Below are 18,933 nucleotides of genomic sequence, written 5' to 3' on the forward strand. Positions count from 1 at the left end.
CTCCGCGTGCGACACACTGCCGTTCACAACCCGCGCGTGCCTCCCCTGAATAACGCTATTGATAATAACCACTTGCAGTGCTGAATGCAATGTAGGACGCAATAAATGGCGCTGACTGGGTGGCAGAAGTCCACCCATCGCCATTTATTGGGAAATGAATGAATGCCATGTTACGTACTAACTCCATAAATATAATTGAAACATCCATTAAATGTTTCCCGCTTTGAGACTTAATTTACTACTCAGATTTAACTGTTCAACTAGGTAGCGGCTTATCCGAAATTTTAGGTAACTTACATTAATTTATGTAGTTTTTAAAGAAGAAAACATATTGCAAGCTCCGAGTTTAATCAGTATTTAAAGTCATCCAAGAATTTTATAAACTTTTCCCTTTTCTCCCTTTTCGGCATTTATTTCCCTGTGATTTTCCATTTAGCCAACTCACAGCTTAGCAGTAAGGAATCAAAATCCCCGACATATATCACGCTGAATCATAAATTTTGCTTACATATATCCCGCCTGTCGAATCAATAATTATGTACGATGTGTCTCGCTTTTGGACCGTGTTTTTATGGCCAACTGGGTGCTAAATTTTATTTATTAGCAAACTTTTGCGGCTTGTGTAACTTTCTTCCATTTTTTTTCGACGTCTACACATTTCAGTCTGTCAATAAAGCTGGCTAACAACGCGCTTGGCTCTTCATCTGTGTTTTGGCCATGTTGACGTGGATGTTGTGGCGCCTTCATTGGTTCGCCGGCGAACATAAATGGTCGACAGTAAATTAATTTACGTACATCACAAGTGCGCTTAATGGCGTGTATGGGCGTGGTCGCTGGTCGCCTCTTTCCCTCCAGTTTACCCGAATCCAGTCCTGATCCTGGTGCTGCTCTGCTCCTGCGCCTGCTCGAAAAAACGGTGCAAGTCGAGTGTCCAGTCCAGTCCCTTTGGCATGGCAAATGCGTGTTTGGCCAGTGTCCCGCGGGCGGAGTTGTACCTCGCACTCCATTCCGAGCCATTTTACCTCGCATGCTAGCCAGCCATTTTTCCCGCCACCGGGCGGCCCCTTTTCTGCATCGCTGACATTTTAATTGCATTCGGACAAGGCAGCCAGTGCAGCTGTGACTGTTTCTGTGACTGTAGTCCAGATGACAGGGACAGCGAACCGTTCCAGAGTGCGGACCAAAAAGTGCGAAATGACATTACAGGAAATGTACATTTCGAATTGAAGCTCATGGATCAGAAAAGATATCATAGGTTTTCTTCTTCAAGTTATATAATGATTTAATGTACGAGTATTTCTATATTTCTACTATTCTTAGAAATAAGGGAATAAGTCGAAACAATAATGCGATAAAGTTAAAAGCACATGAATAAACGATGTATTGAAATATCTTAAGCTTGAAAATCTATGTATTCACATTTTATCCCTCTTTTTACAGATAAAAGCTTGATATACTTAAGAAAAATATTTTTTGTGCAGTGCTCAGACGTACAGTTGTCGATGTCCGTGGTTCAAAGTGAGGCAGGGGCACTGACTTTTTGATTTGCTTAATCCCAGATCGTTCGCCGAGCGGTGTAACCGGAGGGACATGGCCAGAAGAGGCAGCTGGGCAGAAAAAGAAATCCTTTTAAATATTTCAATAGACCGAAGGAGCCGGCTCGGCACCCAATGGCAGCTTCATTTAGCCCAGCAATGACCATTAGGCGCACAATTTCCTTTTTGACGTTGCGCTTTTGCCTCATATCTTTTGTCTGCAGCCCGACTAAGCAGTTTCCCTTGGCAACCGGCATCCCAGGCACCTTTTCGCATATCCAAGATATGCCAGACAATGTAGCTAAATGTTTAATGAGCGCAAGTGCAGCGAGCCGGGGCCAAAGATATATGTAAAGATAGATAGATATGTAGGGGGCCTGGCGTACAAGGAAGCGGCTGCCGGCTAGGAAATGAAAGAAGCCGAATCGAAAGACAACATTTGGCCATATAAATAAATAAAATCTAGCTAAGACTACGAAAACGAATTGAAAAAGAATGGGGCCAAGTGTCTGCCCCATCTGCCACACTTAAGCGCACATACATATGTACATATATGTATGTGTACCAGTCGAGTTCCTAGGCATTTATGGTTCGGTGAACTCCTCGATGTGGTGTGCACTATACAAAAAGTATAAAGTAACGTGGATAGGGAGGTTAATAGGTAGAGCATACATTTAGCGAATGATGATTAATCCGATTCCTCCGGACTTTATGTATAGATGGATATATCCATTTCTTCAGTTTTAATTTCGGAGCTGGCTCAGTTCATGCAGGGCTTTAAAGTTCATTGTACTCCCCAGAGGTACGGGGATTACTGGGAGCAAGGCACACCAGTAGTTGCTGCAACTGTTGTTACTCCTCAAGCGCTTGTTCTCATATGGAATTGTGTCACGTATTTTATTTCGTCAGATGTCAGGTGGTGGGGGATTGGGGATCGGGAACAGGGAACGGGGAGCTGGGAACTGAGAACCGGACCAAAATTGTCCGCATGACCTTCTCTCAGCTCTGACGTTGCCGCCTAAACTTTACGGAGCACAGTCAAAGTTTCTAATTTAATTGTAAACTCAAACTGTGCAAGGCAGAAAATAAATCCCACGTATATGTAATGTGATTTCCCACCTGCCACTGTGGGCGGGGGAAAGTTGAGGGTGAAATCCCAGACTTGACCTATGACATGTTGGACCTTCCGCATTTTATGTGACCCAACCAAGCGGTATTTTTAGGACTTTAACGATTTGAATGAAATTAAGCCGAGCCAGTGAACCACGAAAATGGGATGCGACTGGCTCGTTTGGCACATTAGTCACTATTTTTACCGTCAAGCGGTGCTGCACTTAAAAGCGGAATTTAATTATACCCAAACCAAGGGCACGAAATCCACATCCACAACCGCATCCGAATCACGGCACGGATTTGAGCCTTCAGCGTGTTTGCCGTTTGTCAGGCCAACAATGCCATAATACCCCCACACTTGGCCCCATTTCCAACCACCTAGTGTGCCCCGGCTGCTCCTTTGGCCAGGTGCAGTTCACCTGATCCCATTGTTTTACTCCAACTTGGTGGCGCTGCCAAAAGCGAAAGTTTATAATGGACTTGGGCTTGGGCTTGTGCTTGTGACTGTGCTTGGGAGTGCAACTTTGATTCCGAACCGCTTCGAAATTAGTTGACAATGGAAGGCCTGAAGTTGGCAGCTAAAACAGGGACTAAAACAAGCCAGCCGGTCCCCAAAGCCAGCCAAATGAAATTGGAATGTTTGCCTTTGGCTTGAGTTTGCCTTTGTCTCGTCCTGCCCGCCAGTCTCCTCTGCTTAGTCCGCAAACCAAAAACGATTCCCGGACACGGACAGGGACCAGTCCTCCGTTTGCAATATCAGTCATTGCTTTCACAGTGGGTCCACTACATTTGACAAGCCAATTTACTACCTAAGTAAATTTGACAACTTTACGGTACTCGCGAAATTAATTTCGATAAGCTTAACCTTTTTTAGCAAAATAAAAAATACTTTTTTACAAGTTAAAAGCATTAGGTGTAGAATATATATTGCTTATGCATATACATATGCACAAATACACATACATATGAAATAGTTATGTTTTATTGGTTTAAGTTATATTACTAATGGATAAATAAATTTCATCAAAGAGCGCTTACATGTTCACATAAATGAACATATTGAACGCAGTCCTCGAAAATTTCGCAACCAGGTTCCCCATCCTACTAACTTTAAATACGAGAAAGTTGGTCCTTGATCAACTGTGCGGCAGTTATCTCCACGCCTCTTTTTCGCTGTGAACCGGGGGCGTTTCAATTGACATTTTAATTGCTACTCGCCGCCGTCACGTTGCGTTGCGCTGCGCTGTGTTGCCATCATCGCCGCACAACCAGCGACGCCTGCTGCTCCTTGCTGACACACTCGAAACTCCGGGACCCGGACTGCAGTTGGCCTCCATCTGCTCCGCATCCGGTGCGGAGCCACTTCAGTCCGCCGGGTCAAAAGGGGATTCCTCAGTGCATAATTTAATGTGGCTTAATGCCGGTTTATCTGCGCCAATTATTTGCCATCAACAGCCGGCAGTCAGTGCGGCGAGGTCATTGACTGGTCTAATTGGAAAAGACAAAGGGGTAATTGCCGGGGTGGGCGTACCAATGGCGTACCATTGGGGATAGCTTGCACAAGCGCAGGCTTGCCAATTAATATGCCGACATCGCAGATAGAAGACCCTTGGTGACAAGTTCAAGTCCGCTCGGAGGAGCTCGGAGACCTTGCCAGATCATTGCGCTGCATAATTGCCTCGATTATGCACAACAATGGCGGGCAAATTCCTCGTGGGTTGCGGCTGATGCATGTGCTCCATAAACTTGGGAAGCTTTAAAAGTTACGCGATAAGAGCCAGTGAAGCCTCAAGTGTGCCCTTAGCCATCTTATCCCTGGCTGATTCGCGACTAAGGCGGTCCAAGCATTCCACACGGCGTATGCGCAATGTCAGCACCGCACATCAATATCGAATTAAACACCTGCCAGTGCGTGTCGTCTTTAATCAATTGCCCATTGCAGCTCTTAACTTTAAAATGAGAATGAAAAGCTGCTCGTGAAAGTGCAGCTGGTGCCGCAGGAACTGGCTTCCTGCTACGAAGAAGCAGGTAACCTGATCCTTCAAGGCGAAGCTCACGCACTGAAAATGGAGAATCAATGCACAAATAACACACTCAGCTTGTTTTGTTTGATTGCTGAAGTTTTCCATAGTAAACAACCAATTTATAGAGAATAAAGCACACTTAAGAATTTGAAATTTTCAATTTTCACTGATTTTCTAAATGACAAAAAGCTTAATGTACTAAAAATTCAAATGTTTAATTTCTTTCCAAATGAATACATAAAATATATTCTTGAATACATTTCGTTAGTGTGGCACTGGACCCTTTTAAAACTCATGCTCAAAATTGGCTGATTTTTCCATTGTTTTAACTTCATAATTATAATTATTTTAAACATAAATGTTAATTTTAAATGCGTTCCATTAATTATGAATTTTTTCTAAGTGCAGCACGGGAGTCCTCATGTTTTTCGGCTTTTCCCATTTAAATAGTCCTCTCGTTGTCCTCTCTCACTCGTTGCCACTCTAGCCGGAATCTGGAAACTGGAATCCGGAATCCAGGTTGCCAGGGCTCTAACGGAATATGAAATTTGCCACTTTTGGTTGCCAGTCGGCGACGGAGGGCGCTGTTTGTAGCCCTGTCGTCGCTGCGATTTCGAGTAAGTGAAATGCGCGTAAAAACTTTAATTAAAATGGAAACCTTACAATTGCATTGTGGCCGCAGGCACAGCAGACGAGGAGTCGTCTACCATCTACCGTCTGCCGTTCACCGTCGACATTTTAATTAAATTAAAAAATTCCCAGTTGCCTGCCGGTGCTGGCAGTCTCAAGATTCGCCAACTGTGCGCCGCCGTTTGGGGCAAGTTAAAGTCTGCCGAACATTTCAATTGCGACGGCGATGGTGTCGGTGGTGCCGTAATTAAATCAGCGCTACATGGGCACATGGTCGGTCAAACTTGCCGGTCGAAGCCATTGAGCAGTGATTTCAAAGGAAATCAAATACACAATCCACCAGCAGAATCTGGATGGGGTTGTTGGAGGCCAACAAAACAAACCGAAACTGTCGCCGTAATCGAAGACGGACAAGACTCTAATGAAAATCAATAATTCAGGCCAACAATGGACGACGGCGGCTTTAAAAGCCACTTTCATGCCGTCCGGCGGAGCTGTTCGGGCCATAAATAAAGCAAACTATGAGGCAATGAGGCACCTTATGTTACTTAAGCTCTGCAGCTGTCGGCCTTTATTCTTTGTTGTTGCCACAGCCGCTGCTGCTGCCGTTGTTCTTCTGGCCGGCATTTCTTTGTGGCTGCCGTCGATACAATTCAATTTAGTGTATTTCAACAGATTTGAACCAATAACATACTTAATGTATTAAGTTGCCTTCTTGCAGAAAATCATTTTTATTTGAGTTTAGGAACTTTAATTATATTTATTTGTCTATCTCTAACTCTACCGAAGTATCAAATCAGATATTAAATTAACTTAATCTCTTAACTTCTCTTAATACCTAATTATTACCTAGTTGTATTGATATGAAGGCTACTAAAGTAAGAAGAAAATATCTTTAAATATATTAAAAGTTAGCTTTTAGCAAAAAACTTAAGTAACAGGGAAGGTCAAGTTAACTTTATTTTTAATTCAAAGCGCCTGCTACTTTTTATTGAAAAACATTTTGTATAAATTTTTAATGTTAAATTGCATAGTGAGGAATTATAGCATTATTTAATAAAATGTATTTTCCACACAAAATTTATGCCCTTTGCCTTCTTTTAAATGTATTGTATTTTTTAAGTGCTGGAAGGCAATAGGAGTGAAATGGGGCAGAAAGTTGGCCCGACCAGAATGGCTGCAATCGATGGCGTGTCTATGACAGACAACGAGCTGTTCAAAGGCGATATAGCCAGCATTATAATTGCTAGTACTCCACCGACCAGCACTCACCCACCCACTTAGCCACCTCGTTGCTCCGCATTAAAGACATTGAAGGGCAAACAATTTAACTTCGTTTCCCTCGAATAAACCAGAACAGATAGAATTGCGAGCAGGTCCTGCAAGTGAAGCTGTTGTTCCTCGCCTCGCCTGGTGTATTAAATAATTGAGCATATGAAAATGTAGAGGAAATTCCTTGGTGCATTAGCTCATAACACACACACACACACACACACACACATACGCACTCGAAAATAGTGAAGGAGCACACTTTTGGCTGGAAACTTTTCAGCATGTTGTAAAGCACATTACATTTCGGGGCTAAGCAAAACAAATCTGCCCCAAAAAGGCAGTACGAGTGCACTAAAACTGCTCAGCAGTAGAAACCGTGTTTCGAGTCCTGAGAGTGCAAATAATTTTCTCCTTTTCCGCTTTTCCGCATTTGCCCGACAGCCTGACACAATGTTTCACACCTTGGTGGCCCACAATGTGAGAAAATGGGAGAAAAATGGCCAAAAGGGGGACAAAAAACGGCTGCCTGGCGATGAAATGAAGTGCGGCTTGAATGACATGCAAACTTTTAACTCTCCCTTGCCCGCAGGACATGCACATCCTTTTGTGCCGCTTGCATTTGTCGAGTTACCAATAAAGTGTCTTTGAATGGAGAAAATTGACTCTGGCATGACAAACAGTTCCCGGAATCCTCGCAGAACGCGGCTGCAAAACACCTCGGGCATGAAAGCGTTTTGGCCGCATGACTTGTGCAATCCTCTCAAACAATAAAGAATAACGCTAGTTCGCCTGTACTTTATATGTTTGGGTGGGTCCAATGTTTCGAGTCAGTTGCCTTATGGGCAATTTATGAGCTCACATTAAGTAGAGCTCGTGTGAAGAACAGCATAAGGTAGTCGGTTAAGCCATGTGATTTGAGTTGTAAAACCATATAAATAAAACATTTAACAACCACCAAAAGTTAATTGTACAAATGAAGGAACTTGTGAATTTTTGTATAGGTATTATGATAGCATAAACATTTTTGTGGTATATTTTACTAGTATTGCATTGTAACACCTTATTAAAATGTATTAAAGCAATAATTTCTACATTTTCATGTCCATCATTTGTATAGTAAGTATAAATACCGGAATTATTTGTTTAAATACGTACATTTTGTGTAAATAGAGTATACAAGCTTCGCAGCTTATTCATTTATTAGGTGAGTCCATGAAGATTGCTTTTCTATTACCCCTGGCTGAGCTTGACTTTTTAATGTGCAAATAAAACGCTGCTTAGCTATTAACTCGTATGAGCGGTAAACAGGAAACCATTTATTATTTACCGCTGCGCTAATGAAATTTTTGACATTCCTGCGATTCATTTGTCTGCGCAAATGAGAGTGACTGGGCAGCCATGCATATATATAGATATAAATTCGAGTATAGTGGTAAGCGATCTGATACAATATATGCTCCCGGTATCAGCCACAAATCATAGTAGTTACACCACGCCTCACCTAGATTAAACAGCCTCGAGCTGGGCAAATATTGTTGTGTGTACCTATAATTGTTTACTCGGGGTACAACCAATAAAATACGCAGCCCTTCGGCAATTGACCCATACTGGTGGTTCGCACTTGGTTGCCTTTTGTTGGTGGCATGCCAGGAGTTGTATCTGTGATTAATGGTAGCCCATATTTCTACACTGCCAGCAATTAGTGCAAACGAAATCAAATTTGAGCAGCGGCAGTAAAACGAAACTGGCCAACGTAAAGTAGCCACCATATCTTACATATATTTGCCTAATAATGGTTCTTAAGTGTGAAGAAGAGGGGAAAGCCGACGGCGGCACCTAGTTGCCATTTTATTTATGACACTCACTGGCCACGCCCACAAAAACCGGCACAAGAGATAATAACACGGGCCAACATTATTCTTCTTGGCCAACTGGTCTCCAGGGCACAACTTGCCAACAGCAGTCGAGGGGCATAAAGCGTCGAAAGCCAGGGAAAACGAAAGTGGAAATGGAATTGGAATTGGCATCGCCATCGCCAGGATGAGCGGCAAGTGGGCAGATAATTATCTCAGTGCATAACCACCATCTGGGCCACCATCAACCAGCACATCTTCCTGTCTTGCCTGTGGCCAAGAATCTCAGACCAGCCGGAGTCAAGTGCCTCTGACTTTTGCCTGTTGTTGTTTGGTATTTACAGGAAAATTATGCTGATTATGAGATTGTTCATGCGCGGCGCCAAAAAGGAGGTGTGACTTCCGTGGATACGCCTCGACGTGTCGCAGCTTTAGGGCTCCCCAAAGATCAATTCGAGTCCCAGTCCCACTCCCAGTCCCAGTCGCAATCCAAGTCCCATGGCAGAAACGTGTCAAGGCCCTTTCCATATCATTTCTGTTCCATTAGCAGTGGTAATTTTGCTTAATTAGTTGATGAACAGCGTGCAGCTGTGTGATTCTTTTCTGGCCAAGTACATCCATCCAGAAGTCAAGCAGCTGCACTTGAGTGAAGCGCCACTTCAGGCCGCTAAATTGGCACACGCATTAAATGCTGCTCAAGCACATTGCTCATACGCCATGTGCAGCGAGCAGGCTTTAAGAACGTTGTGCATACGCCGTGTGGAGCGCGAAACGTTTAATAGGTTAAACCCCATCCGTATCCGTATCCGAATCCATTTCCAGCCGCACATAAATGATATACAACAGCCGAATAGTAGGCGCAATAAATCCAAAACGCAAACTAAATAAATTAGGATTTTGGTATTTATGGGAACGTTTTCTAGCTCATCAGCCATGAGAGTCACGTAGTCGAGTTTACAGTCGCAACTACGCGAAACCTTTTGCTGATTACGACGTGACCAGTCGTAAGTGAGTAAGTCTATCTCTGCAAGACTAGAACTGTCTGGGTGACTGGGTGTCTGGGTGTGTGGCAAGGGCACATAAAATTATTTTAAAATATTTTTAATAATTGAATGAAACACAGGAAAACGTAGAATGATTTAATGCCATATCTCATGGCGCCCTATTTAGAGGAATGATTACTCTTTTTGGTTTATCCGCGCATGCGCCACTTTCGAGGAGAGAATCCTGTAAGACTCGAGGGGCGAATGTTGCGGAGGAGGCGCATCGAGCACGTGCACTTTGTTTACACAAAGTAATGAAATTTCAACAAACAAGCAGCTGGGAAATTGCCATGTCTACGATTCGAGTGTGGGGAGTGGGCCAACCGAAATTGCGCATAAATGCGGCTAATTGCATTAGGAAACAATGTTGCCAATAAGCATTTGACAGACATCAAAGCACCCAACAAGTTTTCCCACTCAATTCAAATTCAATGCATATTGATGAGCTCAGCTCGGAGAAAAGAGCGATATGCGGGCTAATTCGCCGATGGCTACAAAAGCACGAAAAGATTTCCAATGATGAATTTCTAGGTATCTATTCCCAGATGGCGATGATCTACATGACTATGTCAAAAAGTAATGTTTAAATATAAATGATTTTAAATGTTAAGTTACCGTCTGAACCGTTTAAATAGTTTTCTTGAACTTTTATGTATAGAGGTTTGAGATAAAGCATGCAGATTCTAGTAATGATTCTAGAATATGATATACTCGTATTATATGTTTTTTCAAAATGTATGCCAAAATCGTTTCGGCCAGGTACTGGACTTAAGCGTTCTCTCTAGGGTTACTCTGGAAATAAATATTACAAAAATGCATTGAAATTCTAGCAATCGCCATCCACTTCATTTTGATATGCTTGCGAGTGCCATGAAGCGCTGAATTCCACGACCTTTAATGGCCAACCAGTTGGAAATGGAATGCATGGAATGCAGTTGACCTCGGATGCCTCCAGCAGGATCTTTATGCATTGCATTTATCTAAATCCGGGCAGCCTTGGCCGTTCAACGCAACTCACCTCGACATTTTATGAGCTGGAAGTTGGCTTCGCTCCGTGGCAGCATAAATTACCGCATGCATTTGTTTGGAGAGAGTTTTTCCTTTTTTCCTTTTTTTGCCGAGGCGGTGGCCTTGTGTGTGGGAAATGCAAACTACCATGTCGAAACAAAGAAGAACAGCTGCAGTGGAATCAGCCAGCGGGAAAATCGAATGAGAGAGAGAAATCTCAAAGACGTAGCAATGCTGTAATTCACCCCAAAAAATATAACAAGGTCACTGGTAAACGAAATGCCAGAGCTTTAAGAAACTTTCGGTAATCGAAACCCAAGGCTTCAGTTCTAATTAAATAACAATTTCGGCCATTATCCGTAGCTATCGCACAAACTTTCTACCAGACGACCCTACAAAGTACATACAGAATACTCCTAATCCCAATTTGCATAAATATTTATGCTGATGGCGCTTAAACTGCTAGCCCCTCACACCATTTGTGTTAATGCGTCTTAATCTTTAATGAGCCAAGTTTCGCGATTCGCGGTTCGGTTTTCGCTGGATTCGGTCCGTGCCTCCGGGTTCGGATACCGTTATGGCCTCCGGATTGGAGTACGTGTAACCAGGCAGCATGACCCCGTGGCCAGGAAAATTGCTCTGGAAGTGGCGATGGTACTACTTTCGCCCCAATATATACGATGAGATCTAATTATAAAGATAAACTGTTATGCTCCCTGCTTCTGCGTATGTGGCGAGCATTCAAATGGCCAACAAATTCCCGGGGACAGATGCCAAATAACTTTCAATGCGTTCGGAATCTGAAATCATTCGCTGAGCTCTCTTTGTAAAATCACTCAAGGCAAACAACCATTTTGCCAAATTAATTCACTACAAAATGCAAAAGCTCCAGTTAATCTCAAAGTATGTCAGCTAAGCTTAAAGTTTTCAATTCATTTTTCATTTTGGAAATTACTATTTACCCGGAAAAATGTAACTATCAATACAAATTTAATTCAGAATAAATGTATAATCTCCTTTAACGACTTAATTGGTTAGCAACTGCATAACAACCAAGATAAGGAGCAATTTACTTTAACCAAATTCAAATTAAAGTCATACGGTTAGCAAAAGTGATATATATTTACACGTGCTTTTACTGCTACATCACCTGCGAGTTCCCGCAAGCACTTATAAGCTCAATCTAAATTCGTATCACTAAAATTAAATTAAAGCATAATTAAATGGTCCAGAATGTGCTGTTTAATCCAACGGTGTCCCAATTGCCCCACTCAATGTAGCTCTCTGGGTTATTCGTATTCTGCTGACAGCCAAATCCACAGGAAAGATAACAAAGTAACCGTAACAAAACCAACTTCAACTGGCTCACACCCTCGAGATTCACGGTACTTATTTTAATTGCTCGACATTTTTCAGAAACTTTTCGTACTCGCACATTTGCACGCATATTCCATATATAAAGCATGCTTTTAGGGGCATTTGCAGTCCGCAGCTTAATCGACTGATTTAGAAGTTTATTGCATTCTGGCATCGCGGGAATATGGGAAGTGGAGCCGTCCACGAAGGTATTTAAGTCTCCTCTGCGTGTTCCTTGCCGCGAACTCCACTTCATTTGTGTCTTGAACGCCGGCGGTTGGCAATATAAATGGACTTCCGTGCATTAAGCGGATAATGCCAGAACGAACGACCAGACAAAGCGCCACTTCAAATTGCGCTCAAATTTATTGGCCTGCATTTAAATGGCCGACAATTGCGAACGCCTTGCTGCGACTCCATTCAGTCATATGTGCACTTGGAAAAATCAGCAAATATACCGTCAAACTTTAATAAAATACTGAAGACATGTCAATGTTGAACAATTTCAACAATATTTTCCTAGAAGTTTAAATAAAACAAGCTAGTAAATTGCATATAAACACATTAACTGGTGTTAAAACTGATTTTTGAAACTTGATCTTAATTGTAGTACCCCTTATGAGAATGATGTTGGCTTTCCTTCAACTGCATTCAAGTCATTTCCACGCGAACTGCTACGCTGAATGCCGACCACAGACGTGCGGCAACTGGTAGCAGTTGTCCTTGACCATCGCATGAATAATTGCGGAGGACTCGGATTGGCCGTTGTCCTTGCGACAATGCGTACAATTAAGCAAAACCGCAAAAATCACACAAATTATGCAGCAGGCTCAGCATATTAATGGCTGCTTATTGAGACGACAACATGGGGTGTAACGAAATTTGCATTAAAACTGATTTATGCATTTGGCGCTGCAATCGTTATTGTCGTTGTTTTGGCTCTTGTTTCGGCCTGATTGTCCTGAATGTCCTGCCGACTGATGATGCGCAGGCATTTGCGTACATTTTGCGCAACCCAATGAGACTTTTATGATGTACTTCGGGAGGACATCAAGCCAGTGCCATAAAGTTTCAAAGTGGAATATAGCATGAAATGCGGCTAGGCTAACAACAGCTGGCTTAAAAACAAAGTTTATAACCTAGGAATAATGTATTAGAAAGCCCATCTAATATTTATGAACTCAGGAAATCGTAAATTAATATTTGTTGATTAAACAATTTTTAAAAATGTAAGAATTAATTCCTCTTAGCCAAACGAAAGGTGTCTTAAGCAGGAAGTGAAATGTTTTTATATTGCTTTAAGAAATGTCAATGTCGGCATTGCAAATATATTTAACGAAATACTTACTCAAGAAGTCCATTTAATTTTTATTGACTCAGCAACCGTATGAAAATAAATTGAATCTTATTCAATTTTTTAATATGTTAGAATTAGTTTCTTTTAACCAAACCAAAGGTGTCTTACACGGAAATTAAAATGTATTACATTTTTTAAAAAATGTCCATGTAGACAGTGCAAATATAATCAAAAATATATCGTTTCTTACATAATTTTGTAAAATGTAAGAATTTATTTCTTCCAACAAATCCAAAGATGTCTTGAATGGAAATTTAACTTACATATGTGCCAAAAAACCGTTTTACATTTTCTTGAAAATATCAAAGCTGGCAATGAAATTTTAATTATTCTCCATAATTTTTTTATGCAGCTCATGGGAACCTTCACTGTTGATGCCTTTACATTTTTTTATTTATTTTATGTTTCGAAGCAATTAATCCGCCACACTTTCAATGCAATGTACCAAAGAGAATGTCATAAAATCTTTTCCAAACCGGCAATAATTTACAATTTCGCAATCGTTTCGTAGCAGGAGAAATTCCGATTAAATTCAATTTTTCCAACACCATTTGGGCTTACATACGTATGTGTTAACAGCTAGTGACCGGTGAAATGAAATTCTTTCAATAATTATTATTAATTTTTATTTCCGCAGCCAACCACATGTGCCACGTAAATCCGAAAAAGGTTCGGAACACAATAAATGTTTAATGTTTCCAAAATGTAATAAACTTTGTAGTGACAAATGTCTGGAGCAGATGACTGAAAGAGCTAAAAAGTATCTCACATCTTGGCCAGAACTTAAATGCTGCTAGGACACTGAAAGCGCTTTAGCTATCATCAATATTGCATGGGCGATGGCATCGATAAGAGCAGAATGACATTCACCTTCAGTCTTGTTCGGCACACGAGGCGTATGATTGTTTTCCCATGTCAATACATCGTGTCTCTAAACTGGCTTTCCTTTCGCTTTTTCCATCTACACTCGGTAGCTGGTCTAATTTCCCATTTCTCGTGTAGCTTGTTAATGGCTTTAATGCGATTACAGGACATCAGCTCTGTTCGAGCGCATTATGACTTCCTTGCTGAAATGGCGGTTCCACTGGCACACGGCAACTTCATTAGCCTTAAAGGCCATTAAAGCATTCATCTGGGTAATGAAGTACCTCAACTCATAAAGCAGACTTTCAGGAGACTAGCTCCAACAAAACGGGACCAAAATAAAAAGAAGTGAGTCGTGAAAGCGAAAATAAAAAGCTGGAAAAAGCCCCGACCAAAGAAAATACAAATTGCAAATTTGTTTAATTTCGTTAGCAAACAAAGAACATGCCAGTGTATTAACTCACAGTACTTCTGAAGATTTTCGGCACGACATAAACTGATTTGTTTTCAATAGGCGTATACGCAAAAGATTTGGGCAATTTGTAAGATTCCAAAATATATTTAAAGAAATCACAACCAAATAAAGGAAAGCCATGCTTTAAATAAATGTATTTTGTTTTCTGACATACAATGCAATGAATGGTCATGTAATATGAAAGCTAGAAATTTTGAAAATAACACAAAAGGATTAGTCATCAACATCATCATATCGTTTATATGGACCTGTCTGTTTTGGTTCTGGGAGATATCCAAAGTGAGTTCTTAGGTACTCGAGGCCCAAGAATAATAATACCGTGTGTGGCAATAGTCGACACAAAGAGGGAACGTATCCCTTGAAGAAAGCCAGAGGTCCCTCCTTTGAAGTCTGTACAAACACATCCCCCAAACCAGAATACTCGCCAGGTGCTGCATTCATCCGACGTGTCTTCACTACATCGATGGGCTGCGTCAAGGTGGTGGCCACCACGGAGGAAATCATCGAGGCTACGATGTAGGTGCCCATATTCTCGGGCATTCCCAATTTGATTATTTGGGACTTGCTCTGCTCGTAGAACGCAATCTGTCCCACGGTCATAAAAGCTCCCCGTAGCGCGATCATCGAGGAGCCATTGAAGAGATTTTTCCATCCCTCTTCACGGGTTATTCGCACCAGTCCGTCTATAGCGTGTTTGTAGCTGCAGAAAAAAAAGAACTAGCTTTTCAATAGACTGTAAGCGTATTGTGTAATATTGATTCCAACAGAGTTCGAACCATGTTTTTTCGACTTATTGATTAGAATTAAATGAATCTAGTACATCCTTTTTCTCTACGAGTTTTACTCTACGTGGAACAGCAGGAACAGCGGACAACATGCCAATGGGAATATTTTGTAGGTTCGGAAACACTTCAATTTCAACAGTACTGTATTTGTTGACCCTTTAATCCACAAGTCAGGGATATAAAACTGTTTTCTTACGATAGTCTTAAAATGAAATGAAATGAATAAATTACAAATCTTACTTGCGCCTCTTCTCTGGTGGCAACTTGACATCGTTCTGCAGGCGGACGTTGATCAGATCCGCAGGAGCGCCCACAAAGCCACCAATTCCTCCGGCAATCGCAGCCAGAAGTGTTTTGCCCCCCATGGTGCTGGTATCCATAGCTCCAGAGCCCACCGAATAAATGCCGAAACGGGCCAACGTGTACGTGTATTGGCGCAGCATCGAGGCCGAGATGCCATTGTACATGGCCAGAACACCCTGTTCCTTGACAATCTTGCGTGTGGTCTGGACCACCGAAAGCTTCACCGCCTGAGTCTGGATGAGCACCTTAATCAAATCAATCGGATGCGTCACCATGGCAGCCATGGAGCTCGCCAGGCCTCCAAAATACCAGCGGGCAATGCGCCGCTGGTTGTAGGACATCAATCCTCCCCTTCTGATCGACATCTTGTGTTTTTTATTTGCTAGCTTGTTACCCTAAATTTAAGACTCCTGATTCACGTGTGTGTTGTTCGTAAAATGTGGGGATTATGTATATGCCAATGTGGGGTCGATCTAAAAGCAGACGAGTTTAAAGGCAAGGAAAGTATGATTGGTGTCAAAGAAATAGAAAACTGTAAATAATGGGCCACGATTTATAATTTTCCAATACTGGGATACAAAAATTTGGAATTTACACTCAAATCATAGTGCAGCACACTAACCAAATGAAGTATTTAAATGTAGTAGAAATTTGGTCGGCCCTTCGATAGATCCTGCAACAACCAATTACCATAGTATTTTATTATATATATTTTACGTTACTCACTCCTAGACTGTACAACATTGGAATTCCTATAAGAGCTCCACCAACAAGTATATAGTCCATTAAACGTTGTTTGACCACTTCGTTTACAGAATTCAGATAGAGGTATAAAGGAACAGCCAAGGCCATCAAGCAAAAATTTATTAGAATCGCCGTTAATATCATCCAAACAGCTCGGAAAGGCTTATCCTTATTATCTGGAATCAGTCTGCTAAGACTAAACGCATTATTTGTGCATCTACTTCCTCACCTGTCTCAACTAAGTTGATCGATTCTTCTTGCCCATTTTCTACGATTCCGAGCTCCATTTAAAAGCTTTTTGTCAGTTCTTGATCCGTTAATCCGTATTAATATTTTCAATGAAAGGCAATTTTGACACAAAGTGCAAGGATATAGCATTATATTTTTAATTATTTAAGCATCTAATAGGTTAACAGATGTCAAGGGAGTAATTTATTTTCGTTATCAAAAATTTCATTGATAATTTTAAAAATGACAAAGAAAGTGATTTTTTTATAATTTTTCCGTGCAGTATAAGTCTCAGCTAGTCACTTTGCAAGAGCGTTTCCTTGTCACATTACTTACACCTGATTTGCCAAAAGACTGCTACTCACTTCCGGCAGGGAACAACGCCAAATAAAACAAAACAAAACAAAACGACCTAAGCACGCAACAAAGGTCTTTGAGAAACGCCTCAATCACGCACCTCTGATTATGCTAATGGATCTGAACCACTCAGCAGTGGTTCATAAATATTTTGACAGCTCAAGCACCGGAAACGGACGTTTGAAATTGTCCACAAGTGCCTGTATTTTAATTGGTCATTTGTGTTTGACAGATGGAAACTCAGGCCTAGCCACTCGAACGGAAAGCTCGACCGCTCTTCAAACAAAAGTGTGTGCAATGGGCAGCAGCTATTCAATAAATAAAACGGGGCCGGGAAGTTATTATTTGTCCGATACGAAACGCATCAATTCTATTGGCAGACCATTAAACTCAACAAAACGCTGTAGGAATTTGCTGCCACTATAGGGGGATAGATATATTTTGAAAATGCAATAAAGTCGGCACAACATTTTTGAGAAATTGCCTAAAAAGCTGAATACATTTTATATCTAATACAAAGTGGAATGGTTATATTTCTATGGAATTTCGGCCACTGGCATATTGACAGAGTTCAGTCGCAGATTAAAGCGGCTAAATAATTTGGTTTCAGTTCGATGCAAATTGAATGTTATTTCGATTTATGTTCCGTTTTGGACACAATTCAACGGACTTTCCGTGAGTTTCCTACCAAAATCACGGCTGATGGATTGGATTTTAATTCCGGTGCAAATGTCCGCGAACATACAAATATTTGCAATCTCGCCCGAATTGTCGCATTGCGTTTGTTTATTTTTCATGTAATTCTATTTTGCGGTTTGCTTAACTGAAATGCAAGCTCACGTTTATTATTTCACCATAATTGGTTTTAGCTGCCAAATGCTGAAAATATAATTATCGTGAGATGACTGACCGACCGCCCAGTAACCAAAAGTTAACGCCAGAAACTTTTAAATGCCCAAAATCTTTATAAACTTTATTTATGGCGGCCAACTCGTTGGGAGTTAAGCCCCAGCTTAAAAGTTATATAGTTAGTTATATTGTTGGCCCGTTTAATTGTTGCTGCAGCACTGGTCCTTGGGCCCATTCTTGCAAACGCACTGGCAATCCTTGTTGCAGGCGCAGTTGTCCCCGCACTTTTGGGACGAGCACTGGCAGTCTGTCGAGAAATCGAGAGCGATGGTCAATTATACAGCTGGCTGCTGTCTTGTATCACTTACTTGTTCCACAACCCTTGCAAACCATCTTGTTTTATATATATTTCTCGACTTCCACTTGGCAAAGGCAAACTGAAATTTACTTGATTGCTTGTTGCTTGGCTATTCAACTGATGACCCAGTCCGGCAACTACCCCTCTTTTATACCCACTTCGATTGCCTCAAACTCAAGCGAGTGCAAAATTGCACAAATCCAAAACAAATTTGTTTGTTTGACCCAACTTATCACGTCGTGTGCAAGCCTGGGGCGAGTGGTGCGCAATTTATCAGACGATAGGCCAGGCAATTCTTTCTGCGCACGCGATTGCTCGCCAACTCGCTGCACACGACCTTCTCATCAGCTCATCAGCTGCCCACGTTGCGTATACGCCGCGTATCGTGACTCAGCCGACAGCCCAGAAGCACACAATAAAAAGCGTGAAAAGAGCAGGCAGCTACGCAGCGGGGTTTTTCACAATAAATAAAAGAGTTTCCTATAGTAAAGCAAATTTAAATGCTCATCTTGAATGCAAAAACGGCTTACGACTAACGTAAACGTAAATGCCATGAAACTATAACAGGTGGAGAGTTAACTAAAAATTAATCGAGGAAAGAAACGTGCTGCAAATTTGGCAAAAACGAAAAGCTCTGCGGGAGCTACAAAAACAGTTCATTACACGAAAAACCAAAAATACGGAAAAGCTAAAAACTATGTGATCCTTATCATATTTTTTATCTAATAAATAAATAGGCTTTCGGGCACAAAAACACAATGATAGGCACGATTTTTTTC

General features: G+C 41.5%; 3 protein-coding genes and 1 long non-coding RNA gene across 5 annotated transcripts; 1 reads left to right on the plus strand and 3 right to left on the minus strand.

Annotated features, from left to right (window-relative positions):
* The first annotated feature begins 13,536 nt into the window (after positions 1–13,536).
* On the plus strand, positions 13,537–13,915 carry LOC120321857. The gene is made up of 2 exons (XR_005561583.2): positions 13,537–13,756; positions 13,829–13,915. It is a non-coding gene; the product is annotated as an uncharacterized LOC120321857 (long non-coding RNA).
* A 721-nt stretch (positions 13,916–14,636) lies between these two features.
* LOC6539831 (mitochondrial dicarboxylate carrier) lies at positions 14,637–16,118 on the minus strand. 2 transcript variants are annotated; one of them, XM_002086678.4, is made up of 2 exons: positions 15,556–16,097; positions 14,637–15,230 (listed from the first exon to the last, which is right to left on the minus strand). In XM_002086678.4, the coding sequence occupies exons 1-2, from the start codon at positions 15,981–15,983 to the stop codon at positions 14,744–14,746; spliced, it is 915 nt and encodes a 304-aa protein (XP_002086714.3). In that variant the 5' UTR covers positions 15,984–16,097; the 3' UTR covers positions 14,637–14,743. The 2 variants fall into 2 exon arrangements, with proteins under 2 accessions (XP_002086714.3, XP_043063066.1); XM_043207131.1 differs by lacking the exon at positions 14,637–15,230 and adding an exon at positions 15,253–15,499 and having other exon boundaries at positions 15,556–16,118.
* A 39-nt stretch (positions 16,119–16,157) lies between these two features.
* On the minus strand, positions 16,158–16,743 carry LOC6535796. The gene is made up of 3 exons (XM_002096383.4): positions 16,592–16,743; positions 16,345–16,538; positions 16,158–16,291 (listed from the first exon to the last, which is right to left on the minus strand). Exons 1-3 carry the CDS (start codon positions 16,647–16,649, stop codon positions 16,253–16,255), a joined length of 291 nt encoding a protein of 96 aa, XP_002096419.2. The 5' UTR covers positions 16,650–16,743; the 3' UTR covers positions 16,158–16,252.
* A 1,149-nt stretch (positions 16,744–17,892) lies between these two features.
* LOC6535798 (metallothionein-2) lies at positions 17,893–18,310 on the minus strand. The gene is made up of 2 exons (XM_002096385.3): positions 18,165–18,310; positions 17,893–18,103 (listed from the first exon to the last, which is right to left on the minus strand). Exons 1-2 carry the CDS (start codon positions 18,187–18,189, stop codon positions 17,997–17,999), a joined length of 132 nt encoding a protein of 43 aa, XP_002096421.1. The 5' UTR covers positions 18,190–18,310; the 3' UTR covers positions 17,893–17,996.
* Positions 18,311–18,933: the final 623 nt, after the last annotated feature.

This window comes from Drosophila yakuba, chromosome 3R (assembly GCF_016746365.2).
Source record: "Drosophila yakuba strain Tai18E2 chromosome 3R, Prin_Dyak_Tai18E2_2.1, whole genome shotgun sequence".
Lineage (NCBI taxonomy): Eukaryota > Metazoa > Arthropoda > Insecta > Diptera > Drosophilidae > Drosophila > Drosophila yakuba.